Below are 27,661 nucleotides of genomic sequence, written 5' to 3'. Positions count from 1 at the left end.
TGGTCAACAGCCAGTACAATTCATAAAGGGGGAAAATCAAAGATTCCAAACCCACGTGACAAATTCTTCCTAACAGATGTTAAAGCTTTTAACCCAAAAGGTTTGTGTTTTCAAGCATGTTGCAGAGGATCAAGGATTTATAATTAACACTGATTCATTGTCACTGAATGTTTATAATACCACTTTGACTAGAGAGGTACATGATATATGAAGCACAGTCAAAACTTAATACATTAGATTGTTACAGAGGCAAATAATATATTTAACATTGTCTTAGTACTGTAGTGTCTAAGGCACTTTCTGTAATGTCAGTTTGATTAACTATCAACCAAAAACAGAATGCTAAGTGTTCACTGTAACACTGTCCCAAGGGGGAGGGGAAAGGAGAAATCAAAAAGGAGTCACATCCACTGGCATGTCAACATTCAGGCAGGTGGCATCTGTTCTCGAGGTTCTGTCAACCTCATCAACAAACTTGGAACAAGTCTCGGACACAAAACCAATATTCCCATTTTGGGCTCAAAGCAGCGGCTGAATTTGCAAGGTCAGCATGAGAGCCTGGCTGGCGAGGGAGGGTATCCCCCGAGCTTCTGCTCCGGGGCCTGCAGCTGCTCGCTCCAGAAGCGAGGAGCACACTGGGGAAGCCGGGGCCTCCGGAGGCCCTCCTGCAGTCACTGTGATGGCTGCCCCCAGGGCCTCAGTTGGGTGGTGGCCGCTGTTCTTCCTATGCACAGACCGGGCCGAGGACAGTTCACGTGAAGAGATGGGGGCACACCACGACTCGAGGGAGGTAGGCATGGCCACCCCACACGGATGCCGCTCCCCCACATCCAACCCACCCCTCCTAATCTCTCCAAAGCCCCTTTCACAGTTTGCTCACTGAAATAGTGTTGATCATTATTTGAAGGAAATGAGAGCTACAAGTGCAGTTTAGGTTCCACAACGTTCTAAGAGACTTGACGTGGCTGAGGAGGCAGGGGCCACATGAACACAGAACTAAGGTTAAGGTAGCTGTCCGTACGACAGAGCATGCAGAGCGACTGGGCAGCAACCCCGGGGCTGCCCCAGCGACCGGCAACGGGGTCTAGAGTTTGTTTGAAAAAGGGTTCTCTTCTTAACATGTATTATAAAATGGTCTCTTGATGGATATATGGAAAATAGACGCAATCATGAGACGATCTGTTTAATATGTGTAGGTTTTGTGTATATATATATAAAAAGGGGAGCAATTGTACCTAAATCTGAAGCAGGAGACAGTTGTGTAGGCTGCAAGTCCTTAAGACACAGTTGATCTCTCAGGAGTCGTGCGGTTCGCCAGTCCCCCAGATCTGCAGGGGGCCCCAAGGCCGGGGCGCTGGGTGACTTCCTGCGTGTCCCTCGGTATCGCCTCCCCCGGCTTCCTCGGATCTACTCAGACTGGGGCGGCTGCGTCTCATTGACGTCACTGGTCTTACTTTCTGTGTCGTCATCCGACAGCTCCAGGGAAGCGCCCTCGATGTGCAGCTGGCGCCGGCCAGATCGGCTGGCGGAGAAGCTGATCGGGCCTCCTCGCCTGGAGAGCAGAGTAAGTGTGTGGGCACGACCGCAACAGCTCGTGGCTGGCAAGTCGTTCAACCACCTGACGACTCAACTTCCAGCCCTTCCTCAAGACGCACCAGCTGGGGTGGTGGGCAGATCAGGAACAGCTCCGTGCTTTCCCACCTCTCCCACACCCGCCTGCGGAACATCATCCTGGGAGGGCCCCGGAGCCCTGGGGGTGGCTGGACTCAGCCCCCTGCTCTGTGATGGACACACTGAGGAAAGCGTCACCTGCTCACCATGGGCCAGCCTCTCCCCAAAGGGTGGAGAGTAAATGCTCTATTTAGGCTTTGTGGGCCACCTAAGGTCTCTGTTGAACACTCTTTGTCTTTTTACAGCCTTTATAAATGTAAATACCATTCTTAGCTCCCTGGCTGTACAGGAGAGCAGGGCGCAGACAGGATCTGGCCCATAGGCCACGGTTTGCCAACACCTGTGCTAAGCTGTCCTTCTGGGGGAGAAGGTGTAGCCTTGGCTCCCCGTGTTCTGCCCTCACCCGGGACGCGGACAGACACCTGGGCTGGCTCCCAAGCCTCGAGCCATGTATTCGCACAGCCCACTAGCAAACGCGGAGCAAATGAGTGGGCCTGTTGCTCCTCCATCCTCGAGGACTACTGACGGTCAGGGATCCGGAACAGGTAAACAGGCAAGAACGAAGAGCTGGACAGGAGCCTGAGAAACCACTGCACCCGGAGCCCATGGACGCAGCTATTTGCAGGCTCTGGGTGTGACCTCACGGAGGCCCGGGGCACTCACCTCAGCCGGTTCTTCAGCGTGCTGACCTCGCGGCTCAGGCCCTCGTTGGCCTCGGTGGCGTCATCCAGTTCCCGCTGGAGTTTGCGCCGAGACGCGTTGGCACGTGTGGCTTCTTCCTCTGCTTCCTCCAGCTGCCGTTTGAGCTGCTTCATCCTGGCGTTGGCCTTCTCCATCTCGGGGAAGTTACACGAACCAAGTCACACCAAACCGGTGAATCCAAATTCGGCATCGCTGCGTCCTGAGTGTGTCAGCATAGGCCTCTGCCCTGCCAGCCACGCGAGTGCGCACACGAGCGTACCCACACACACGGCAGGCATACATACGTGCGAGTGCACTGATACACAAGACTGGGGCCTGGCCCAAGGCCTTTTGACCAGCCTGCTATTCTCAGCAAAACCATGTCTATGCAGCAAATCATGCTAAAGGAAACTTAAAAAAAAAACAAACACCCGCTTTTCATCCCTGAGTTTTCTGCAGAAAAATGACAGTTTAGTTATCTTCACACGAGTGCCCTATGGGACTGTGAAAGGGAAGGGCTAGTCCCGCAAGACGCAGAAGAGCCAACAGTCTCCAACCCCAGGAGATGCTCCATTCATTTTACACCTATGTTCAACACAGGTGTGTTGACGTTCTGTTTGATTCAAGTACAAAGCCACTCTGGAAGACCTGACAGGAGAACTCAGCCTGCCCACTGGATCCCTCAGTCCTGAACCACAGAGACTGGCCAGTGCCCTGCGGGTCCAGCTCACACCCACCCAGAACTGCCCTCGGTGTTGCTAGGCCCTGAGCGTGGGGGTGAGAAGGGAAGGCCAGACTGGGTGCCCGACTGGAGCAGGGGAGGAGGAGAGGAGGATCTGGGCCAGAGGCAGTGGATCCTCAGCTCCAGCCACGGCGGCAGGTCTCAGAGAGGACCGAGAGCCAGAGGAGAACACAGCCCCCACCCAGGTTTTAGCCAGTGCAGACCTGACCACAGTCCAAAGCCCTATCAGCACATGCCCTTGGCACTGAGAAAACAGGTGCCTGGACGCAGACAAGGAGGACCACTCGGGTTCCACATGCCGTACATTTGCTTTCTCTTGCCTTTTCATTCAGCAGTGTATCCACCCCTCCATCCAGCCAACATTCAGTGACTACCAGCTATGCCCCGAACTATTCTAGGCATTCAAGAGATGACTGGGTGAAACAGGCAGAAATCTCTGCACTCATGTAGCGTCCATTCTAGTGGAGGAAACATGGTAACTGTAAGGTCAGTCCAGGCCTCACACTTCAAGCCTTCCTGACGTGCTCTTGTCCACTCCGGGGCACTTGGGGGGACTCACGGGGCAGGGCCAGGTCCTAATCACCTCTGTATCCCCAGCACCCGGGAGTGAGTGGCAGGAACAAGGAACAGCACATGTTTGTTGAAACGTTAGAATTAAGAGTTGCAAGTAGCTCTTCCTCATTCACCTAGTCAAATGGTAACACGGCTGGTTTTGCATCCGTCTCCTTGCTACAGCATTTAGAGTGGAAGACGTGTTCCTCCTACCTGCCTTCTGCCCTTACCTGTTCTTTATACTGATCGGCGTGGCGGCGTTCATCCTCGACCTGCATGAAGATTTCCTTCAGCTTCTTCTCGGTACGACGGACTAGTTTGTTGGCGGCTGCTCTTTCCCTATGAAAATGAAAATGATCAACACGTTAGTTTTCCCAATTCTTGAATATTTTTTTTAAGTCCTTTTCTCTGGAAGATGGCATTTGTTAGAGTGCTTTCCGGGACCTCTGTATCATCGTGATCAATATGGCCCAGAAACGTTTCCCTTCTGGTCAAACTGTGGATTACCTTTAATGTATTCTAATGCTTGACAGGTAGAAAAACTGCATTATTCCTTCACACACATGTTAATCACTTTGTTTAATGATCTACCAAAGATCAAATGTTACATACAAGCTACCTGTCACGTATTTGAGTGTAGAGTTTTTGAAGACAAAAACCTTAGTTGGTTACTCTAATCCCCTAACTTTTCAGCCTGGAAAACAAAACAAAGCCTCGATTTATTAGGCGATGGTTTCAATTTAAAATTTACTGACTACGTTCGAAGATGCTAGAGCAGCTGACACTGAAACAACGCCCCCATCCCTCCACGCTTCACGTAGGAGTCAAAGCACCATGTTTCTAGACAGGCCTCCACTGTCCCACATGAAGCAGAGGTAGCTTATTTGTAGGACTCCACTGAAAACAGAAAAAGTTCTTTTGTTCCTCCACAAATGTTATGCAAAAAGGATAGTGATGGAGTCAGCTGAAAGGGCGAGTCATGTTAATTACAACCAACAGCAAACAAAACCCTTAACTGTTAGAGTTGAGTGCAGGGGCAAGTCTGGGTTGCCGGTTGCAGAGGATGTCAGGCTCTGAGCACGGACCCTGCATTTCTGGGCCCCAAGTTCCCCGACAGGAGGGTGAGCTGAAGGGCTGCTCTAGCTCTGGCAGTCTGTGATTTCTATCCTCATAGATTTGTAAATGCCTGCCAAAGGCTGTGTTGTGCAGCTCATAAACTTCAGAGCGGTTTACGACAACAGAACGGAAGCTGTCGAGCAGTCGCCTTCCTCAGGGAGAAAAAAAGCTTGTATTTTTGTCATACTGCATTTCTTCTCTGCCAACAAATCGTAGCATTTCACGTGATGCCACCAACTCGGGCAATCGACTTTGGGTAGAGTAAACTATGGAACCAGGAAGTCACGGGGCACAGTGCGATGAGCCCTCAGCTAAGTCTGGGAAGAGCTGACAGGTGAGCCCAGCGTACCCTGAGGGCTCACACCACCACCTCTCTGGTTACACGTGTTCTTGTCATTCTTCCCCTGCCAAGGGAGCTCCCATGGGACAAGGGGCATGTCTGTGTCATCTCTGACTCTCAGGCTAAACCTGGACCTGGTCTGTAGCAGACACACTGTAAAAACCTTTCTTTGGTTTACAGCTGCAAAAACCTCTTACTTGGCCTCCTGCTCAAGCTGCTCCTCCAACTGCCCAATCTTGGCTTCCAGGGCCGAGATGGTGGCCTTGAACTTGGACTTGACAGCACCCTCCAGCTCCTGCAGCTTGGCCTTCAGCTCCTTGTTCTGCCGCTCCAGCTGCTGGCGCGCATTGTCGCTCTTCTGGGCAGCGCTGCGCTCGGCCGCCAGCTCTGCGTTCAGCGTGTCCACCTGGAGAGGAGATGGGTCAGTCGTGCGGGGACGGCGCGGCCCTCCCTGGGGCGGCCGCTGCGTGCCCACCTGCAGCGTGGTCTTGCGGAAGCGGTCATTGAGCAACTCCATGTTGCTCTGCTCCTCTTCAAGCTCCTCCTCCAGCTGCGCTATCCGTGCCTCCAGACGCCGCTTCTCATCCAGCAGCGCAGACCTGCCAGGCGACGAGGCAACAGCTCAGAACCGGTCTCCACGGCACGGGAAACTCCCAGAGGGCGCCTCCACCCACCCTGCTGCTGGAAGCTGAGCAGCATTGTTGACTTTTCTCTTTCCTCTGTTCCCACCCCAATCCGCCATGCCTAGCTGGTTACGCTTCCAAACACACCACCCACTTCTCTCCATCCCCAGGCCTACCACCCAGGCCAGGCCCCATCATCTCTCGTCTGGACCGGTGTGTAGCCTTCCAGCTGACCGCCCTGCTGCCTTCTCCAGCTCTTCTCGGCAGCCAGTGTCAGCTTTAAAAGTGCAAAAACATCCTGGCATTCCCTAGCTTTTCTAGTGCACCGAGATCAAATGCCAGGTCCAAATGATGGCGTGCTAGAAAATGACCACGATGAATGACTCAGTACAGTAATTGAATGGAGAAAGCAACCTCTTAATTGGAAAAAAAAAAAAAAAGGGGGGGGGGCTTTTAATGAAAAATGCATCCAGGGTAAGGTAAGTCTAAGGAATGTGCTTGTCGAACCTAATGAATCTGAAAGCGAGGACTTGCATTGCAAGGCTGTGCACCCTATGGAAACCAGGCTGGTTCTGAATGTCTTTCCTGCACACCTATGTGGGCATGACTGGCACAGGGAGGTGTGACCTGCCGGGGTTGTGCAGCCAGCCAGGGGCCGAGGCAGGCAGCCCGGAGGCTCAGCATCTCGTGCTCATCTTTCCAGACTTGGAACAGATGAGCAAACCAACTACTGACTCCTAGATGCCAGATGACTCCCATGGCTGTCTCAGTGCCATGGGCGTGCCCCAGGGGAATGGGCCCAGTGCCCATGAAGACCGGGGGGGGGGGGGGGGGGCCCACCACCGATTGTGAGATGCCTGTCCCTTCCCACCTGTTGCCAGGAGACTCACTTGCCAGAGGCGCTGTTGGCGATCTCATCCGCCAGCTCATCTCTCTCCTGCTCGGCGTGTCGGCGGGCTCGCTCAGATGAGGCAAGTTCCTGAATAAGTTCAGACCGTGATGGAAGCTCTGGCTGTTAACAGTTTCCTCAAGTGTGAAATCCGACAGTGCCTGTAGCTGCGGCCACCTTGCTCGAGGCACTAAGTGTGCCTCAAATTGCAGTCAGACTTGAGAAATTACCCATCAACTTCTCTGGCGTTAGCCAGGTAGAACAGTGTCAAAGTATGACCACTTTGTTTGCCTAACTGAAGCAGTAAGATGGTCCAGTACCATATTAAACATGGATAGTGAAATTACACTAGGCTACAAAGATACTAAAATATATTTATCTGGTCTTAGAGAAATTTCAAGGGCAGATATATTTTTTTTCCCTTTTTTTTTTTTTTTTTTTTTTTTGCTGTACGCGGGCCTCTCACTGCTGTGGCCTCTCCCATTGCGGAGCACAGGCTCCGGACGCGCAGGCTCAGCGGCCATGGCTCACGGGCCCAGCCGCTCCGCGGCATGTGGCATCTTCCCGGACCGGGGCACGAACCCGTGTCCCCTGCATCGGCAGGCGGACTCTCAACCACTGCACCACCAGGGAAGCCCCAGATATATTTTTTTAAACAAATGGATGAATAAGTAGACAAACCTCCTGCAGTTGAAGGATTTCTGCTTCCAGACTCTTGAGTTTCTTTTCACTCTCTTTGGACTGAGCAAAAATCTCATCCCGGGATGCACGAGCTTCTTCTAATTCACGTTGGTAGTCCTTCATCTGAGCCTAAGATTAAATAGGAAGAAATTTTGGGGTAGTGTCCATTCTTAGTTTTTAAACATGATATTTTTCTCCAGATTATAATATATATGCATTTATTGTAAATATAAAAGTATGTGGAAGTGACAGAAATAAGACAAGAAAACATTCAGGCCAATATCCCTTATGAATACAGATGTAAAAATCCTCAACAAAAAAGTAACCAATTGAATCCATCAACATATTAAAAGAATTATACATTGTGTATATTTATATACCATTATACCCCACCATCCAAGTGGGATTTATCTGAGGAATGCAATGTTGATTTGATATCCAAAAAATGAATTAACATAACTATATGATCATCTCAATAAATGCAGAAGAAGCATCTGACAAAATCTAACACCTTTTCAATATAAAAACACTCAATAAACTGAAGGAAACTCTGATAAAGGGCATCAGTGAACAACTAACAGCTAATATACTTAATGGTCAAAGACTGAATGCCTTCCTCTAAGATAAGCAATGAGACAGGGATGCCTGACCTCGCCCCTTCTGTGTAGCACTGTGATGGAGATTCTAGTCAAAGCAGTTAGGCCAAGACAAAGAAAGGACATTCAGGCTGGAAAAGAAGAAGTAAAACTAGCTCAATTTGCAGACGATATAACCTTACATATTGAAAATCTTAAGGAATCCACTAAGAAACGATTAGAACTAATAAACGAGTTCAGTGAGGCTGCAGCATACAGGATCGATACATAGTCAGCTCTCCATATCTGTGAGTTCCACATACGTGGGTTCAATCAGCAGTGGATCAAAAATATTCAGGGGAAACAAATTCTCAGAAAGTTCCTAAAAGCAAAACTTGAATTGCCACATGCGCAACTATTTATATATCGTTCACCTTGTATTAGGTAGTATCATAAGTAATCTAGAGACGATTTAAAGTATACGAGAGGATATGCATAGGTTATATGCAAATAATACACCATTTTAGCAGGGTACTTAGGAAGGGATGGAGAGACCTTTTCTCCCCCCCCCCCCACCTTTTTTGGCTGTGCTGCACGGCACGTGGGATCTTAGTTCTCTGACCAGGGATCGAACCTGTGCTCCCTGCAGTGGAAGCGTGGATGCCAGGAAGTCCCAATACAGCATTTTTACATCAGGGACTTGAGCATCTGAGGATTTTGGTATCCATGGAGTAGGGGGGTCCTGGAACCAATCCCCCTTGGATACCAAAGGACAACTGTACAAAAATCAATTATATTTCTATATACTAACTATAAACATTCTAAATATTAACAAAGCAATTACACTTAGCATCAAAAAGGATAAAATTTAGCTAAAGTATAAGACTTGTACATCAGAAACTATAAAATAAAGCATCGTTGAAAAAAAAAGAATAGCGAAATGAGTGGCATGATAGCCATGTACTGTTAAGATGGCAATACTCTCCAAGTTGATCTTCCAAGTCAACACAATATAAGAATCCAAGTGGGGGGCTTTGGGGGTTGGTGGGGGGAGGCAGAAACTGACAAGATGATCCTAAATGGAATTGCAAGGAACCCAGAATACAGTCATGAAAAAGAAGAACAAAGTTGGAGAAGTCACACTTTCCAACCACAAAACCTGCAGAGCTATAGTAATCAAGACTGTGTGGTACTGGTGGAAGGACAGACATAGAGATCAATGGAATACGACTGAGAGTCCAGAAATAAACACAAGTCTATGGTCAGCTGATTTTTGACAAGAGTGCCAAGACAATTCAAGAGGGGAAAGACTAGTCTTTTTAACAAGTGGTGCTGGGAAAACTGGATATCCATATCCGAAAGAATGAAACTGGGTTCATATATGAAACCATATAACAAAAATTAACTCAAAATGGATTTAGAAAAAGAGCTAAAAATATAAAACTCTTAGGAGAAAACACAGGACTAAATCTTCAGGACTCTGGATAAGGCAGTGGTTTCACAGACATAACAAAAACAGAAGAAACAAAAGAAAAGATAAATTGGACTCCATCAAAATTAAAAACTTTTGCGCTGTAAACAATACCATTGAGGGAGTGAACAGATAATCTAGACAATTAAAGAAAATATTTGGAAACTGTATATCTCCTACGAAACATCCAGAATGTATACAGAAATGTTACAACTCAATTACTGAAGACAACTCAAAAGCTTAGCAGAGGACTGAAAGACATTTTTTCCCACATATGATATTGGCCAATAAGCACATGTAAAGCTTTTCAACATCATTTGTCATTAGGGAAATGCAAATCAAAACCACAATGAGGGACTTTGCTGGTGGCGCAGCGGTTAAGAATCTGCCTACCACTGCAGGGGACACGGGTTCGAGCCCTGGTCCGGGAAGACCCCACATGCTGTGGAGCAACTAAGCCCGTGTGCCACAACTACTGAGCCTGTGTGCCACAACTACTGAAGCCCACGTGCCTAGAGCCCGTGCTCCACAACAGAGAAGGCACCGCAATGAGAAGCCCGCGCACCACAACGAAGAGTAGCCCCTGCTCGCCACAACTAGAGAAAGCCTGTGTGCAGCAACAAGGACCCAACACAGCCAAATATAAATAAATTTATATTAAAAAAAAAAACCACAATGAGATACCACTTCATACGCACTGGGATGGCTATAATTAAAAGATGGACAATATAGCAAGTGTTGTTGAGGATGCAGAGAAACTGGAATCCTCATACATAGCTGGTAGGAATGTAAAATGTCGCTGTGGAAAGACTGGGCAGTTCCTCAAAGTTAAACAGAATTACCGTATAACCTAGCAATTCCATTCCTAGGTATATACCCAAGAAAATTGAAAACACACATCTGTACAAATATATGTGAACGTTCACAGCAGCAGTATTCATAGTAGCTAAAGAGTCAAAATAACTCAAATGCCAACTAATGAATGGATTAATAAAAAGAATATGGTATGTCCAAACAATGGAATATTATTTGGTAATAAAAAGGAATGAAGTACTTATTTATGCTACAACATGGTGAACCTTGAAAACATGCTAAGTGAAAGAAGCTGGGCACAAAAAGCCACATATTGTAGGATTCCATCTGTATGACATGTCCAGCATAGGCAAATCTAGAGAGACGGAAAGTAGATTAGTGGTTGGTCAGTGTTGGGTGTGGCAGAGATAGTGTGGAGTCACAGCGAATGGGCACAGGGTCTCTTTTAGAGGGAACCAAAATGTCCAAAATGAGACAGTGGGTGATGCTTGCACAGCCCCTATGAATATTCTAAAAAACAGCAAAACACTCTAAATGGGTAAACTGAATGTTGTGTGAATTATATCTCCATAAAGCTGTTAAAGTCATAGTAATATAATTTATATTCTTTGTAATTAGCTGGTCAAAGTAAAAACCTTTGTATTTTAGCTTTTTAAAAAAGTGTAAGGAAGCAAGTAAGCTACTCATAAATCTATTATCCAGAGATGACGTTTCCTTCTAAACTTTTTTTCTAAATGTGTATATCTGCCTGTCTATATATAGAAGTTTACACACGTGTGCTGAGTTACAAACTAAACTGCCCTCCCTACACTGTATCTTCCTGTGTCACTGCATACATATCCCCATCATTTGAATGGCTGGCAGTCCACCTACATTTAGGTTATTTCCCATCATAAATAACACTTCAGCTATGATCTTTGTATGTAAGTACTTCTCCTCATATTTATATTTTGTTAGAGTAAATTCTCAAGATGCAGAATCACCAAGGTCAAAAGGAATGGAAACTTTCTAAAGCTTCTGTCCTAACAAACTTCCCTCCAGGGAAGTTGTGCCTACTTATATGAAAGGGCCCATCACATCCTGCCAATACTGTGAGTTACTATAGAAATCACTTTTTGTCACTGTGACAGTGAAAACCGGCACACCATCTGGGTAGCAAAAGTGATGATTCAATGAGATGGAAAGGCTCACTAAAGCTCAGGGCGCTAGCGGAGGGAAGTCGACACCACTCTCCTCTTGGAGGCTCAGTGGCTGCATGTTTAGTTGAGCATCAGAGGCTGTTCAGAGCCCCAAAAGCTTGTCCCTGGTGGTTGCCTCCCTGCTGGTGACTCCACCCCGATCAGTCCAAGTGGGGCAAGCACTGGCCCACTTGTAGACACTGGAGCTACACACGTGCCATCTTTATGGCCCGTGGCCCCAACCCACAGCCGAGGCTGATGGCCGCACTCTGCAGGGGTGACCTGGCAACCCTGAGCCTGCGGGCAAGATGGCAGGCTGGGTGCTGCCGGGAGCCCTTCTCCCCAGCTTCACGGGCCATGTTGCACTTGATCTAAGTAGGGCCAGATAACACCTACCACCACCAAAGACTGACGGCTGGCCGCACTTACCTGAAGTTTGCGGAGCTGCTTGATCACTTCATCCCTAGCTTTGTTTGCAGCCTCGATTTGAGCTTCCAGGTCCTTCAGGTCTATTTCCATTTTCTTCTTTGAAGCCACAGCAAGGGCCCGCTGTTTCCGCTCATCCTCCAGCTCAGCCTCCAGCTCCCGCACCTAATGGACCGCATCGGGTTACGTCTGGTCAGACCCAGGTGCCCACACAGAGAACCGGCACGTGAGGGCTCGGGTCACTCTGGAGAGGTGCTGCCTGCCACTGGGCAGTTATTACTGTTATTAGCAGTTAATTTGTACAGAGAGATCTTTCACCACCACCACTGGTACAAACCATTTCCACCGACCACAGCAAAGGCACGTAAGGAGGCAGAGCTCATGGTCTCGGTGATGCAACGAGACTGGCCCACGTGCCCAGAGCAGAGTTCTCGGGCCAGCACCCCGTGGGCAAGCCGGCCAGGATGCAGACCCTCCAGCCCCCGTCGGGCCTTCAGGTGACACACCCTGCTAAGTCCATTCTGAATTCCTGACCCACAGAAACTCAGTTAATGCGTGTTGTTTTAAGTCACTAAGTTTGAGGTAATTCGTTATCTAGCAATAAATGACTAATAAAATAAGTATTAGTGGACTGCAAATAACAAAGCAAAATTAAAAATATCTCAGATCCAAGGCTTGATACCATGAACTCCAAGGGACTGAGAAAATATCCACAATTAATTTTTAAAGTAAACTTTTAAATTAGAAGTTTAACATGCACTCAGGAAAGTATATAAATCATAAGTGCCCAAGCAACTTCTTAAAATTAAAAAAAATGTAAATACCTAGAGGTATTTATATACCTTTAAAGAGTGGCTTAATGAGGACGTGTGATCTGACCTTCGGAATACTCTGAATCACCTTGTCAGGTACATATTGATTCTTCCCTTTATCGATACTCATGAGACTCATAGAACTTGAACCTGACTACATGTCCCTGGAGATTCCACTAAGGGCTTTTCAATGGATATCCTGGCTTTTAAGTAGCAGTGATATTATCTGAGAAATAGGAAATCAAAACCAGTTGTATTACATTTTAAAGAATAAAATTATCAAAAAAAAAATTATCAAATGACCAAATACATTTCCTCCAGCTAATATGTTCCAATGTGAATGAATAAAATATTGACCCAAAACTGGGCTTGGAGAACAAACCATTTCCTGTTCCGGGGGCCACTCTTCCAGACCTACCTGTTTCATGAGTAGCCGCTTCTTTTCCTCGTTCTGCTCATCTCTGGTCTGCAAGTCCCTCTCGAACTGGGCCTTCATGGCCTGCATGTTGACCTCCAGGCGAAGCTTGGCGTCTTCTGTAGCCTGAAGCTCATCTTCCAGCTCTTCCAGCTGGGTCCTCATTTCCTCCACCTGCTGCTCTAGGGCCCGTTTGGATTTTTCAAGTTCATGAACCTGGACCACAGGAAGCACAGGGAGGGGATGACCCTTGGTGGAGGGACAAGCAAGGACAGCAGTTCTGTTTATAGGCACCCCACCCCCATATGCATCCTCCCCTCCCACTGCAGCCACACTAGTCCTCATTTCAGAACGCGCCATCTGAATGACAGGCCTGATTTCTTTATTCACATGTGCTCTAGAGTCGATCAATTACTCTCCCATGACCTTGAAGCCGAGAGATCTTTAAAAGCCATGAACAATAAAAAGAGCATGGTGTCAGGGGAGTCGCCTGTTGACTGGCCACTGTGTCTAACATAGTACATCCCTCTCGCTGTGGAAGAGGTCATTTGTATTGAAAACGCACATGTGGAGACTTACGTACTAGGTGTGTGAGGCCCGCAAAGCAGGGTGCAGTGAAAAAGGTTTGACCTTTCTCTGCGCAAAGATCGCCACCACACACGTTTACTAAGTTCTCGGTGCCAAGCGCTGTGCTGGGTGCTCCCCCTTCACGTCCCCTCTGATCCTGGAGACAATCCTTAGGCAGGCGTGCGCAGGTGCTATTACTATGTGTCCCTTTGGGGTTCACTGCCATGTCAGTTCTCACGCAGGCAGGAGAAGCCTTACAACGTGAGGAGGGCCTGTGTCTCTTAGTGTCTGGCACTTCACAGGCACAAAGGAACGCTTGTGGAATGAACGTGGGACTGTCGATTGTTCTAAAGAAAACTAATATGGAACAAGAAAATGGAATCAGTCGTGGAATTCTCTTTCTACGTTTTACTACGTAATCCTGGCCATTTCTACTCTAGGAGGCCTCTTCTTGTCCACGGGGCCGGTCCCCAGGCTGTAGGAGACTCAGCAGGAAGGTAGGACAGTCCTTCCTCCCTTATGATGTGGCCAGAGAGTCCGTGTCCCAGGAAAATGAGCTTTTATCTTTAGAGAGGACTTTATGCCTTTCAGAGCACAGCCGCAGCAGCTTCATGAAACAGGCAAGTATCACGTCCATTTGACAGAAGAGGAAACGTAGGCTTAGGCAGGTTAAATGGGAGCTTGGGGGAGAGTCAAGCCCCGAACCTGTTCTGATCCCCAGGCCTGGGTCCCCATCACTACCCTCAACACCTCGTACATGAGGGGAGGGGGTAGGGTAAATAAAAATCCCAGCAGCTCTTGGGGGAGGTGTGTGCAGTGGGAGGACAAGAGGGTCCCACCTGGCTCCTCTCCAGCTTCCCCACTCGGTGCAGGAGACAGATCCCACTACCCTCAATCTGAGGGGACTTCAGGTACCTGCGTGTGATAACCACCTGAGGCTCAGGAACAGAGAAACCCTTCATTTAAAGGACCCCTGTCAGGATGCAGCTTAGGGCGGGGAGGGCCTGTGAAAGCGACAAGAACTCCCCGCCTGGCTTTGGCACAGGTAACCGAGAACAGACTGCAGAAAACCTGATGGCTTATCCTGGGAGTCTTTAACCCCCTAATTACATACAGGCCAAGACACTCCTGGTCCGCTTCGCTGTAGGGCTGGGCCTCCCCAGAGTCGCCTGCCTGCCCCGAAGGCACCGGTCCCCGGGACACTCACGTTCTTGCCCACGTCGTCCTTGGAGCTCATCAGGTCCTCCATGTCTGCCCGCAGCTGCTTGTTCTGCCGCTCAGACTCTTCCTTGGCCTCCAGGGCCTCCTCAAGGGCACGGGCCAGGGACAGGGCTTTGGTTTCCTTCTCTCTGGCCTCTGCTTCGGCCCGGTCTCGCTCTTCCGCGTAGCGGGCAGAGATGTTCTTCTCTTCTGCTAACAGCTACACGGGATGGCGTTGGGAGACAGTAAAAATCGATTTCAAAAGCAACAGAGACTCCTCTCATTTGCTACGTGCCTGAATTATTGCTAAGAATATCAGGCGTGTTCTCCTGTTTCCTTCTTTATGCTGGTCTGCTTTTTCCAATTTTGCTATAAATACATATTGCTCTTAAATAAGAAAGGATTATTTTAAGCCGAAATGACAAAGGCGAGGGCTTTGCCAGGAGGAAACACGTGTGGCGCTGGCCCTGGAGCCCAGGGGTGGGGAGCGCTGGGCACCCACCTGATCGAACTTCTTCTGCTTCTTCTCCAAGTTGGAGACGATCTGGCGCTGGTGGTCCAGGTCCACCAGCAGGTCATCGAGCTCCTGCTGCAGGCGGTTCTTGGTCTTCTCCAGTTTGTCGTAGGCCAGGGCCTTCTCCTCCAGGCGCTGGCTCAGTGCTTCCACGTCTTTAAGGAGCTTCTTCTTGGCTTCTTCCAAACTTTCAATTGTCCCCAGGTCATCATCTACTTTCTTCTTGGTATCTGTCAACTGAAGGAAAAAAGATCACTATTAAAGAACTCAACTGGATTTCACACTTGAGGAATAAAGATAAAACTTGTCTTCAGTATTCTGTCAGAAGAAATAATATAAAGCAACACTATGCGTTTCTGAGCAAATGGATCTTAGACCATAAGTGTCTTCGCTAATCATCTATAAAAGGATGACTGGATTGGAATTTACATAGTTGACACAGTCCGAGGGTCTTCACCTTGCTCCCAATAAGACCCAATTAACTGTCCCAAATGGAGCTGAAACCAGCCAGCAGGGCAGGGACGTCAGCTGCTAAACACACGCACTGAGGCCACACGGCGTCCCGAGTGGATGCACGCACCTGGGCCTGCAGGGCCAGCACCTGCTTTTCCAGGTTCTTCCTGGCCTCTTCCTCCTCCTCCTGCTGCTCCTGGAGGCTGTTCTTCTCCTCCTCCAGCTGCCGGATCCGACTGCTCAGGTTCAGTTTTTGGCGTGTCTCTTCCTGAAGAAGCTCCTGTTTATTTTTATAAACGGTCAGTACTTAGGTTATGGTAATCACCCAAACCACAATGCCTCTGTTAAAAGAAACAGAGTCTCAGTGTGTGAGAAATACCCAGTGATATTAACAAACAAGTGATTTTAAAACACACCTGATCATTTAACAAGTGCCCTTAGTACAATATTGCTTTAAAGTTGTTCACGAGGGAATTCTCTAGCAGTCCAACGGCTAGGACTCCGCGCTTTCACTGCCGAGGGCGTGGGTTCAATCCCTGGTCGGGGAACCAAGATCCCGCAAGCCGTGCAGTGTGGCCAAAAATCCCAAAACAAACTTGTTCACGAGCAATGGCAGCGTCACCCCCCCAGGGGCCCAGGCCAGGGACCTGCGAGCTTCCCTTTCCCACATCTCTTATCCCTCCTGGAATCCTTTCCTGTTTCTCTCAGGTCAGCGTTAATGAACAAAAACCATGAGAAAATGTTTAAAATGGCCAGCAGTGCACAAATGTATAACAGGACCGCCGCCTGGTGAACTGCACCCCAGGCAGCGCCCGGCCAGACAGCAAGAGCCGCCTCCCAGGCACCCACATGCCTGCCAGACACAGGAACCGCAGGCTCTAGATATGAGCTCAAAGGTGAGTTCCTGAGCATCAGGGCTGGTTTTGGTGCAAGATGGTTGAAAATAAACGTAGAGCAGAATGACTTCCCTGGTGGCACAGTGGTTAAGAATCCGCCTGCCCATGCAGGGGACACGGGTTTGAGCCCTGGTCCGGGAAGATCCCACATGCAGCGGAGCAATGAAGCCCATGTGCCACAACTACTGAGCCTGCACTCTAGGGCCCGGGAGACAACTACTGAAGCCCGTGCGCCTAGAGCCTGTGCTCCACCACGAGGGAAGCCACCGCAATGAGAAGCCTGTGCACCGCAACGAAGAGTAGACCCCGCTCGCCGCAACTAGAGAAAGCCCGCATGCAGCAACGAAACCCCAACTCGGCCCAAAATAAATAAAATAAATAAATTTATATAAAGAAAAAAAAGTAGAGCAGAAAATCAGAAAGAGGTGATAAGAGGGCAGTTCTGGGAATAGCATGTTTCACCAATTTACAGATCACAGAAACAGCAGAGTTACTGTTAACACTCCACCCCCGGGGGAAATACCTGTGTGTCCTGGAGTTGAGACTCAAGACCAGCTGCGTCCTTGGCAAACTTAATACCCTTTTTCTCTGCTTCTTCTAGAAGAGTTGAGACATTATCCAATTCATTCTGCAAGGAGGAGTGAAAGGTTACGACTCACTTCAGCAGCAGGCAGAGAGAAAAGAGTGGTGGGTTCTGGACCCTAAGTGCACACAAAGCGAGCATATCGCGGGAAGGAGGGGTCAGCCTCAGCTAAGGAGGGCTCACCACCGAGAATCTGCCGCCCCCGTGAGCAGGCCCTGAGCCAGCCACCGCAGAGAGCCTCCACCTACGACCCGGACAGGGAGGCTCAGGACGGCAGAGCCCACACGTGGAGGGCGTTCTCCTAACTGGCTTTGCTATCTTGTTTTTCAGCGTCAAGAGACAAAAATTACACCAAATCCTCTGAAAGAGTGGCTGCTGTCCTATGTGAGGAGGCTCAAGATCAGCAGGTGTTTTATTTTAACCCTTTTTCACACGAAGATGCACCATCCCTATACTGGGGGAAGGTGGGCAGGGGGCGCAAGTGTAATTCATTTTCTTAGAGAACTTGAAAACTTTATCACACAGATTCAAAGAAGTTTAAATTCTAAGAGTCACAGCCCACAGTTCTTTTTAAGCTGAAAGAAAATCTGGTATGATATACTTATCATGAATATGTAGCTATTTCTTATGGTCAGATTTTATGAATAATGTGGTAAAAACATTTTTTTCTTTTTCGTGTTTAATTAATGATAGCTCTAAAATACCTCCCCCCCTAGAAACCCCCATGGCGTAAGACCTTCTATGTTTTTTGTGGGGACAGTGGGTCGTAGACAAAAGGAACAGGAGCTGCCCTTCGTTCTAGTCTGTCCTCTAGTCACGTGAGCAAAGGGAAGGCACACGGAGGACGTTTCTATACTTGAAACTCAAGCTGATGACATTTGTTTTTCCTCATTTGAGCAATGCCCTTCAGAGACCCCCCACTCCATCAGTCTTGGCAGCAGCAGGGCGGGGCGGGCTGTGGACTCAGTGGAGCCCAGAGGCAGGCAAGCTTCTCACGTCCTCGTCCACCAGACTCACCCAGGGGGCGCTGTGAGCTTCAAGCGGGAGAGCGACACGAGGAGCCTAATGTGGACCTGGGGCAGCCCGGGCGCCCCCAATGTCAGTCCCCTCCCCACCCCGCCAGACACTGGGGGCGACGTCCCGGAAAGGCTTTCCAGGCCTACCTGTAACTTATTCGCTTTCTCGGCCAGTTCCACCCTGAGTCTGTCTCCTTCCGAGACCTTGGCGTGGAGCTCCTGGACCTGGGCGTCCAGCTTCTTCCTCTTGTGCTCAGACTCGGCCTTGACCTGCTGCAGCACCTTCACCTCGCACGCCAGCTCCTTGTTGTCTGTCTCCAGGCCCTGCTTGTTCTTCTCCAGATTTGCCTTGAACTAGGAGAGAGAAGGGAGGAACACTTCAGTCACAGTTTTACAACAGAGGACGTGAAGGGCGCGGCTTTGGCGTCCGGAGAACCGTGCTGGCACGGAGTGAGCCTGCAGTCAACATCTGTTGCATAAATGAAGGAAGACACCTGCTGTTCTCGGAGTGTGAAGACTTCTGTGGGCGGAGCACCCCTGTACACCCCGCTCAGGGCAGCAGACACAGTATGGGGGGCGCTGGCAGCACCGCGGGGGGCCAGCATGTGAGAGGCGGAGGCGGGAACGATGAAGCAAGGGCAACGACGTGTGCGGTGCCTGAGACAGACTGGAGGCGGGAGGGGCGGGGGGCAGGGCACCAGGGACACCCAAAGGGCCTGGCGGCTTCTGGGCAGCAGGTGAGCGAGAGCAGGACGTGCAGCTGCTGAAGCTTTAGAGCTCAGTCATGAGGAGGAAGAGGGCTATCAGTGAGAGGAATATGTGATTTAAAAATAAAATCAGGGGCGCCTGGCTCTCCCAGGCCAGCACTGTGCTCTCAGAGGGCGGCCGCTGTGGGAGCACCTGGACCCCCGCGCTGCCCACCGACGCGTCCCTACCCTCTTCGCCTGCTCTAGCTGCTCCGAAAGCTCCTCTAGGGCGGTCGCGTGTCTCTGCCTCATGTCCTGGATCTGAGCCTCGTGGTTCTTCGTTTCCTCCTCGAGCGCTTTCTTCAGCTCTGCCACTTCTTGTTCACGTTTGGTACTAGAGAAACATAATTTTAGAGGAAGAAGCTCAGAATTAGTTGAATGACTAAATTAAATGCACATTTTTAAAGTTCTGCTTTTGTTTGAAACATGACATGGATTCCAGGAGGCTGGCGTGTCTGTTACTGTGGTAGCGGGAAACCTTCCAGAACCAGCATGACCCCCATTCCACAGGCGACTTACAGTCGAGACACGGCGTAACGTCCCTAAGGGTCTTCGGACGTCCGGGGCAGCCTGGGCGTACCACAGGCCAGGCACTGCTTAACACAAGATGCAAAAATGCCTGCCACAGCGCCAGCAGGCATTTCAGTAAGACCGGAAGAGGGTAAATCCCCAAAAGGGCTGGTAAAGGCTCATCAGGCAGGACACTGCACCCCGACAGAAGCGGGGCTGAGCACCACCTTTAATTTAAGCGCACAGCTCAACACTGAAACCAGTTAAGGTAAATACCACTCCTGCCGAGAGCTCCCGTAACACCGAGAGCTCAGAGAGCAGTAACTTCCCCATCATGCTGCAGCACAACTCTGGCAAACTTGCTCTAAAACCCGTGGCCAGTCAGAGCAGTGACGTATATGCTGATTGCCGTGTGGGCGCACTTTCCTCTCTACAAGGAAGCAAAATCTAGGGGCTGCGACCAGCTGCGGCAAAGAGAAAAGGGGCCCAGGTGGGCTGCTAGCTGCGTGGTGGCAGGTCACCGAAGGGAGCCACCAGAGTCGCGGTGGTGCAGGCTGGCTTGGCCACACATTCACTGGAGGTGAAAGGCGTGCGGGGGTCTGGCCTTGTCCTCTGCAAGCTTCCATGCAGAGGAAGGGATGGATGCTGGAGGTGGGGGAGGGGCACCGGCATCCAAGCATCAGCCCGACAGGACAGACTCCATCGAGGTTACTTCAGTTCACCCCCCATCTACCAGATAGCAACACCATTTCCCCTGACGCATCGGAACTGCAGGCCATCCGACCCCTTCACCAGCAGAAGCAGGGAGTGCTGTGTTGGAGCACATCCACGGTTTTAACCAATATGCACATACTGGACTTCCCTGGCGGTCCACTGGTTAAGACTCCGTGCTTCCAATGCAAGGAGGGTGGGTTTGATCCCTGGTTGGGGAACTAAGATCCTGCAAGCTGTGCAGTGTGGCAAAAAAAAAAAAAAAAGCGCATATCATTGGTACTTTTTTTTTTTTTTTAAACAAGAATTGAAGGGAAGAAGTGAGCAGAACCTTTTTTTCTACCGTGGTTGAAAGCTCAGCTGAGAAAGGCTATTTCAACCAAGTCTAATCATTAGACTGTGGGTTCCAGCCCACAGTTCAGTGGTTTCCAGATATTTAAAAAGCAGGTATTTCAAAGACAAGGCCAGGACTTAAAACCGCTAAAAGCAGAGCTGCTCTGTGGAGGCGGGTAGGAGCCTCCAGCCCCACCGGCTCAGGTGGCTCTGCGGGGACACACCCTCCTGTTGCCCTGAGGCCCTGCGTGTTAGCGGGCAAAGTCCCTGGCACGTTATCAGGCTCACCTCCTCCGTTTCTTCAGCACTGAGCGCTCGCTCTGGACACCCACCGTCTGACCTCAGCCTGTCGGCTCGGCACGGCTTCTCTCCAGGCCCAGAACCTGACGGGCACACGCCCCTACCCACCTGCCTCTGTAAATGACCCTACTGCCCTCGCCTTACTGCAGGCTTTCCCTTAGCCCCCTTCTCGGGGGCAGGCTCCCCTTCCCACCACGCACAGCCTGGGACAGGTGGCAGGGGTGTGGGGGTGTCTGCGTGTGCAAGCAGCCAGGTCTACCCGCCGAGGCAGCCTGGGGATTCCTGGGCTGGCCTCACGCGCCCAGCAGCCTGGGTCTTAGAGGGAGGAGCCGGTCAGGAGGCCAGCAGGGGCCTCAGGCAGCCCACTTGCTCACCGCTAGTTGCGCGTGCTCTCCCGGGACTTCCCGTGAGTCGTGTCTGGCTGCGCTCGTCACTTTCCTCTTGCCTACGCTCGGCGGCTGGCCCATCTGTTACGTGGGTACCTGCACTCACCTGTCCTTTTGTCTTTGTGGACACGGGCCTCCTCCTCGTCTGTTTCCTCACCACTGTTCGTCAGACCAATTGCTGCAGCCAGCAGATGCCCAAACACCCCCATCTCCTCCTGTTTCTGTGTCCGTCCCCTCTAGCCCTCTGGTCCCTGCGCCCCCCCTTACTTGGTTCAGGTGTAACTCTCCCTCTAGCCAGGTGTGCGTACCTGGGGCTTTTCTGATCACACCTCCCTCTGCGCACCTGGCTGTGGTGCATCCACCCGCCCTGTGCTTTCTACCTACAGGCCGGTTGGTTTCTAACCACCGAGATTTTGTTACTGTTCCACGTGCCACTGTTTCCAGGAGGGAGAGAGGATGCTCGAAGTGACAGCATACAGGAAACACCCCACTCCCCGAGGACGAGCATCTCTGCCCTGCCCCCACTTACCGCAGTTCCTGCTGAGCTGCCGTGGTGTCCAACGTGTCCTCAAGCTCTGTCTTCAGAGCTTCCAGCTCCTCACTCAAGTCCCTCTTCTGCTTTTCCGCCTTGTTCCGCGAAGCCTTCTCGGATTCAAAGTCTTCCTGCAGCTCAGCAAGCTGGGCTTGCAGCTCTCGCGCGACTTTAAGTGCGTTGTTCTTGTGCAGCGTCTCGTCGTCACCCCTGCGGGGACACCCGGGCACGGGAAGCGCTCAGAGTCGGCACCCGGGGACTCTTCCCACAAGGAGACCCTGAGACACCACCCCCAGCCCACGGCCCACGGCTTGGAGGCCCAGAGCTGGTATCAGGATGGAGTCTGGGTCCTGTCCAAAGGGCTAATAAAGCTCTCCGTGGAAGCGTAGGCCCATCTCACTTTAATGATCATAGTATTTAAAAATTCCCTCTCAGGCAGATGTTCTTCTAGTTAAGACACTGCTCAAGGTAGCGGTCTTGTCCGCCAGATTGGTTCCAGCCCACGGCAAATGTGCAAACTCAGAGAAGTCCTTGGAACAAAGTGGAAGCAGACCCGCCACCTTCACACCCTCCACTCTACACCTCCTCTGTCCTCTGGTGCATCTTTTTGCTCACGTGTGATTTAACGTGGGTGGATGTTCTGACCGGGGATGGGTGGGAAGTTTGAGATGAGGGAGGGGAAGCTGACACATGGGAGCAGGTGGAGAATTTTAGTTCTGGGTCTCAGCCCTCACCTCTGTATGTAGCCGAAGAAAGACTAACAGTGACAGAGGCAGAGAAGAATTTCTGTTATAAGATCTTCTTGATTGTAATAAATTATAAATTAAACTGAGTCCTATGACCATGTAACCAAATAGTCATTGGTTAAAGAAATGAAATGAAATATTAGCATAAATGTATTTACTATGTATGACTTACATTCTGTAACTGAATGGTTTAGGACTGAGTAGCAAATCATGCTACAGGAGGGGAGAATACTTCTGAAAAGTGATTTCCTCTAAACTTCTAAATCATATTGAAATTAATCTGTAACGTACAGAAACCAGAGCATTTGATATGGTTAAAACTGTTGGTTCAGGTGTGAATTTCCAAGGATTTCATGATACAACTCGTGATTTTTAAGTGTAAATACCAAGAAGGATTGATGAGATTTTCTGGCTGCCCCAACACACATGCTCCCTGGTCTCCCAGGCCCGTGTCACACCCAATGACGAGGAAGCCATACGTCGGAGTCCCGGGGTCTCTCTGTCGGGACCCCCTCCAGCCGCATGCCTAGCGCAGACCTGGCCAGGGCGCCCTGCAGCTCCTCCTCCTTCTTGGCCACCTGGATCTTGAGCTCGTCAATCTGCGCCTGGAGCTCGGCGATCTGGTCCTGCAGGTCTGTGGTCTCACCGTCCAGTTTCCTTTTGGCCTTTTCCAGTTCCTGGCGGGTCTTCTCCTCCTTCTTCAAGCGCTCTTTAGGGCAAGAAACAAGAAGCCCTTCAACACACTGAATGTCACTCCATATGGACAAATTCAAAAAGTAAACTGATTAAAGTTGAAAATTAGCCGTTGCATTCTAAAGCACGTCGCTTGCCAACCGCTCCATCACCTGAAGCCCATTAAGATCAAACCGAAGGCGAGATATATCAGTAGGAGGGTGGAATTTTCAGGAAGAAACTGGGAGGATTCTAAGGATATCCTTCCACAGGGAGCAGGCCCCCGCTCTCAGAGCCAAAGTGACCTGGACCCCGTGCTGTGCCCGGGATCGCAGAGGGCTTGGCAGAAGCTGGGTGGCATGTGACTCCTGTCCCCCCGGCTCCCCTTTCACCGGGAATCCCTGGTTTGAACCCAGACTGCAGTTCCTGAGCCCTGAGGGCGAGAGGGCAGAGTGTGGGCATCTCTCCCGCCCGCCCTCTGAATCCTGCAGTGATTCCTTAATTAGGGCCGGGGATGCTTCCCTTCACACACTGTCCTCACCCGCCCAACAGTCAGGTGAGAAAAGGACAGGCCTACCTACCCTTCCCAGAAGAATCGCCTACAGGTAAGAATGGTTTATGGAAAGAATTTCAGGCTGACAACAACGAGGACAACAAAATCCTAAATACTGTTTTAGAAACCACTCATTTTCTCCCCGTTATAAACGACCACACGACAGCAAGGTGTTAAGAGCCAGGTTCTTCCTCCTCTGTCGATGCCAGTCTCCAGCTGCGGGTCAAAGGGAAGGTTTTCTGGGCTCTTTCCAACTTCCACCCTCTTTTCTTATTTCTTTTGCAGAAGGCAGTGATCCATTTTGCAAAAATCCTAGCATTTGCTGACATGGCTTGGGCCATCAGAGTGAGACACTGCTACCGTGCACAGAGTCTCCTGTCCCTGTCCGGTTTTGTGTCAGGAGCTGTCCCTTTGTGAAGGGAAACCTAGGCACCTCGACGCAGCATTTAGATTAAACACACACAAATTCAACGGCCTGTACAGCTCAAACTTAATTTACGTCCCAACTGTGTCCACCAAAGGGCAATCTATTTTACTACAGGAGCTAACTTTAAAAAGTAAACGTTTAAAGATAATCTAGTGCCGTTTGATGGCACTAAATACTTGGTGACTAGGCAAATGACACCACCATATAAGAGGGCTATTTTAATAGTTGAACCCACACTGATGAGTGATCCCCAAGCACATTTTCTATCACAGCATGTTCTGATTTAAGTAGAATCTAAAGGCTCACATGTCCTAGCCCTAAATTTCTCTAGCCTCCAACACTCACCTTCTAAGTCTGAGATCATCACTTCTTGCTTATTCCTGATCTTGGCCAGGTTTTTTGCCTTTTCTTCCTCTTCAGCCAGCTGAGAGGAGCACTCAGCAATGCGATCTTCCATGAGTTTCTTTTCCTGAATAGGAAAAACGGCTTCAGAAAAGGCATTCAAAATGACAAGTGGGTTTGGTTATTACTTAGAAAACAAGTAACGTTGGCACTGTCTCCCCCAGCAGACCGTATATTCCAAAAAGGCAGGAAAAGGAGGCTCATGACCCTCCAGAGCTTCGCCCGCCCGCCCGCCCGGCCTGCAGTCCCGCAGCCGGTGCTGAATGTATCACCGCCCAGATGGGAACAAGTCGTCGGTGAGTGTCCAAAGGGCACAAAATGTCCACGTTCAGTCATCTCAGGGATTAAAAGGATGTTTGGTGGATTAAAAAAATTAAATAGTTTCTGTCTTTAGAAATCTATACCGACTATAAATCTGTAGAGACTTAGAAAACTGAATAAATGAACTTGAAATCTTGAGAATTTCCTGTTTGAAGCCACTTTCAGTGAGAGCATTGACACAAGTATTTTCCATATTCTAAAAGCAGCTCTTGGACTCCCCTGGTGGCACAGTGGTTAAGAATCCGCCTGCCAATGCAGGGGACATGGGTTCGAGCCCTGGTCCAGGAGGATCCCACATGCCGCGGAGCAACTAAGGCCGTGCACCACAACTGCTGAGCCTGAGCTCTAGAGCCCGCCAGCCACAACTGCTGAGCCCACGTGCCACAACTACTGAAGCCCACGGGCCTAGAGCCCGTGCTCCGCAACAAGGGAAGCCACTGCGATGAGAAGCCTGTGCACCTCAACGAAGGGTAGCCCCTGCTCGCTGCAACTAGAGAAAGCCCGCGCGCAGCAACGAGGACCCAATGCAGCCAAAACTAAATAAATAAAATACATTTATTAAAAAAATAAAAATAAAATCAGCTCTTAAATGGAAATAGTCTCTTACTTTGATAAATTTGGAATTTTGGTCCTCGAGAAGCAGAATCTCCTCTTCCATCTTCTTGATCTTGGCCTCTGCCGTCACCTTCTCCAGCTGCAGTTTCTGGCGAGCCCCCTCCTCCTCGTCCAGCTGCTCCTCCAGGTCCTTGGGGAGAAGTACATGCGGTCAGTCTCCACACTTTCTCTACGAAATTCTACACATGCTAACAAGCAAGGTCAAAATGAAAGGCCAGTGTTTGATTTTCAAAATGGCAGGGTTATTTTTAAAAATATAAAATGTAATTATGTGAAACAGACACTTGTGTCCACTACAGGTTAAGTACAAAGTGGGTCAGTCCTTCTAGAAGCCAACATGGAAAAATGCAGCAGCGCTGAAAAAGAGCATTTCTTTTAAACCAGCGATTTCAGGAAAAGGTACAGATGTGATTTATATTTAAAAGACCTGTGGCAAAGTGTTATTTATCATACTGAGGAACTATGAACATAACTTCAAAAAAGTCTTGGTGATTAAAAGTGGGTACATTTGTAAAATGGGATAATGTGTAGTTATTAAAATCCGTACTTTAGAATAGTAGCAACACAGGGAAACTGAATGATACAGTCCAACTCCATCAAACACGTAAGAGAAAGACAACTCAGAAACAACCATGGAAATAGTACAGGTTGGTGAGAATGGACTGTCTCAGGTCAGGCGTGCCGTGCCGTTCACAACCTGAGTGCATCACCAAACTGGGTGGGATTCCAGAGTTTACACATGGTTTTCCTATAACATGCTTCTCTTTATTTCATACCCTACATTATTGTAGCTAATAAACATATGCATTACAGAACAGAGTTGTACATACAAATCAATATATGGCCAATTTAAGAAATTTTCAAGGGACTTCCCTCGTGGCACAGTGGTTAAGAATCCACCTGCCAATGCAGGGGACATGGGTTCAAGCCCTGGTCCAGGAAGATCCCACATGCCACGGAGCAACCAAGCCCGTGCGCCACAACTACTGAGCCTGCGAGCCTAGAGCCCGTGCCCCGCAACAAGAGAAGCCACCGCAAAGAGAAGCCCGTGCACTGCAACGAAGAGTAGCCCCCGCTCGCCACAACTAGAGAAAGTCCGTGCACAGCAACAAAGGCCCAACGTAGCCAAAAATAAATAAATAAATTTATTTAAAAAAAAAAAAATAAAAGCTCATAAACACAGAGGTTAAAAAAAAACTTTCAAGGGTAATTTTGGCTAAATAATTTATCACGGTTGATTCTGTAATGAAACCTCTGCACAAGATTAACCTTTTTTGTGAAAAACTTCAAACACACATATAAGTACAGAGTAGCATGGTGATCCTGACACAAATGCATCAGCCCAAGCTTAACAAGCATCAGCTCATGGTCAGGGGTCACTTCTAAACCCCCAGCTTCTCCCTCCTCCACTGCGTTATTTTGAAGCAAATCCCGGACATCATATTTCACCTGTAAACCTTCAGGCTCTATCTCTAAAAGATGAAGACCATTTAAAAATACACTTGTTTGAACTGGAATCCAAATAAGGTTCACACACTGTGATTGTTAAGACCCTTAAGACTGCTTTAATCTCTAGGTTCTCTTAAATTTCTTTCTCCTCCCTTTTTCTCACCATTTATTTGTTAAAAAAAAAAAACCAAAAGGGCTTCCCTGGTGGCGCAGTGGTTGAGAGTCCACCTGCCGATGCAGGGGACACGGGTTCGTGCCCCGGTCCGGGAAGTTCCCACGTGCCGCGGAGCGGCTGGGCCCGTGAGCCATGGCCGCTGAGCCTGCGCGTCCGGAGCCTGTGCTCCGCAACGGGAGAGGCCACAGCAGTGAGAGGCTCGCGTACCGCAAAAAAAAAAAAAACAAAAAAAAAAAAAACCAAAAGAACCCCACAGGTCATTCGTCCTACAGTTTCCCAGAGTCTGGATTTTGTCCACTGCATCCCTGCACTGCACACTCCTAGGGTGACAAAAGCAGTGAACAGACAGTGGGTCCAGAGTAATTCAACTGATAAATGAATCCACATGTACCTGTTCAGAAAGATATGCAAAAACATAACAGGGATTAACGGGATGATGGGCGGGAGGAGACTTACAAGTGCGATTTTATATTCTCTGGGTATTCTACAATATAGTGTTATAATCAGGGAATTAATATTGAAAACAAAACAAAAACCAAAAACAGCTCTAGTAGTTTTTGGTTGAAAAG

At 49.4% G+C, this 27,661-nt stretch overlaps 2 protein-coding genes across 7 annotated transcripts in view; one reads left to right on the top strand and one right to left on the bottom strand.

The window, feature by feature from the left end:
* Positions 1 to 10,862, top strand: part of NDEL1 (nudE neurodevelopment protein 1 like 1) — a 51,108-nt gene extending 40,246 nt beyond the window's left edge. For all 6 annotated transcript variants that reach the window (XR_016388844.1, XR_002647732.3, XR_016388843.1 and 3 more), the window contains one exon: positions 3,830 to 10,862. The gene's annotated coding sequence lies outside the window, so the exon portion shown is untranslated. The remainder of the gene's footprint in view (positions 1 to 3,829) is intronic.
* Positions 784 to 27,661, bottom strand: part of MYH10 (myosin heavy chain 10) — a 128,165-nt gene continuing 101,287 nt past the window's right edge. Inside the window, exons 22-40 of the mRNA XM_022596171.3 lie at positions 25,461 to 25,598; positions 24,476 to 24,599; positions 23,016 to 23,187; positions 21,730 to 21,942; positions 19,150 to 19,294; positions 18,362 to 18,568; positions 17,139 to 17,243; positions 15,847 to 15,999; positions 15,255 to 15,503; positions 14,760 to 14,972; positions 12,989 to 13,201; positions 11,762 to 11,923; positions 7,296 to 7,424; positions 6,616 to 6,704; positions 5,578 to 5,701; positions 5,300 to 5,508; positions 3,877 to 3,985; positions 2,335 to 2,507; positions 784 to 1,552 (exon numbers count right to left, since the gene is read on the bottom strand). Coding sequence (XP_022451879.1) covers positions 1,408 to 1,552; positions 2,335 to 2,507; positions 3,877 to 3,985; positions 5,300 to 5,508; positions 5,578 to 5,701; positions 6,616 to 6,704; positions 7,296 to 7,424; positions 11,762 to 11,923; positions 12,989 to 13,201; positions 14,760 to 14,972; positions 15,255 to 15,503; positions 15,847 to 15,999; positions 17,139 to 17,243; positions 18,362 to 18,568; positions 19,150 to 19,294; positions 21,730 to 21,942; positions 23,016 to 23,187; positions 24,476 to 24,599; positions 25,461 to 25,598 — 3,072 coding nt within the window. The 3' untranslated portion in view covers positions 784 to 1,407. The remainder of the gene's footprint in view (positions 1,553 to 2,334; positions 2,508 to 3,876; positions 3,986 to 5,299; positions 5,509 to 5,577; positions 5,702 to 6,615; positions 6,705 to 7,295; positions 7,425 to 11,761; positions 11,924 to 12,988; positions 13,202 to 14,759; positions 14,973 to 15,254; positions 15,504 to 15,846; positions 16,000 to 17,138; positions 17,244 to 18,361; positions 18,569 to 19,149; positions 19,295 to 21,729; positions 21,943 to 23,015; positions 23,188 to 24,475; positions 24,600 to 25,460; positions 25,599 to 27,661) is intronic.

Source organism: Delphinapterus leucas, chromosome 19, assembly GCF_059928025.1.
Source record: "Delphinapterus leucas isolate spDelLeu-1000000601 "Yukka" chromosome 19, BTC_Dleu_Yukka2, whole genome shotgun sequence".
In the NCBI taxonomy this organism is placed as follows: Eukaryota; Metazoa; Chordata; class Mammalia; order Artiodactyla; family Monodontidae; genus Delphinapterus; species Delphinapterus leucas.
Note: the sequence above shows the minus strand (reverse complement) of the source record. Positions and strands in the feature narration are given on the sequence as shown.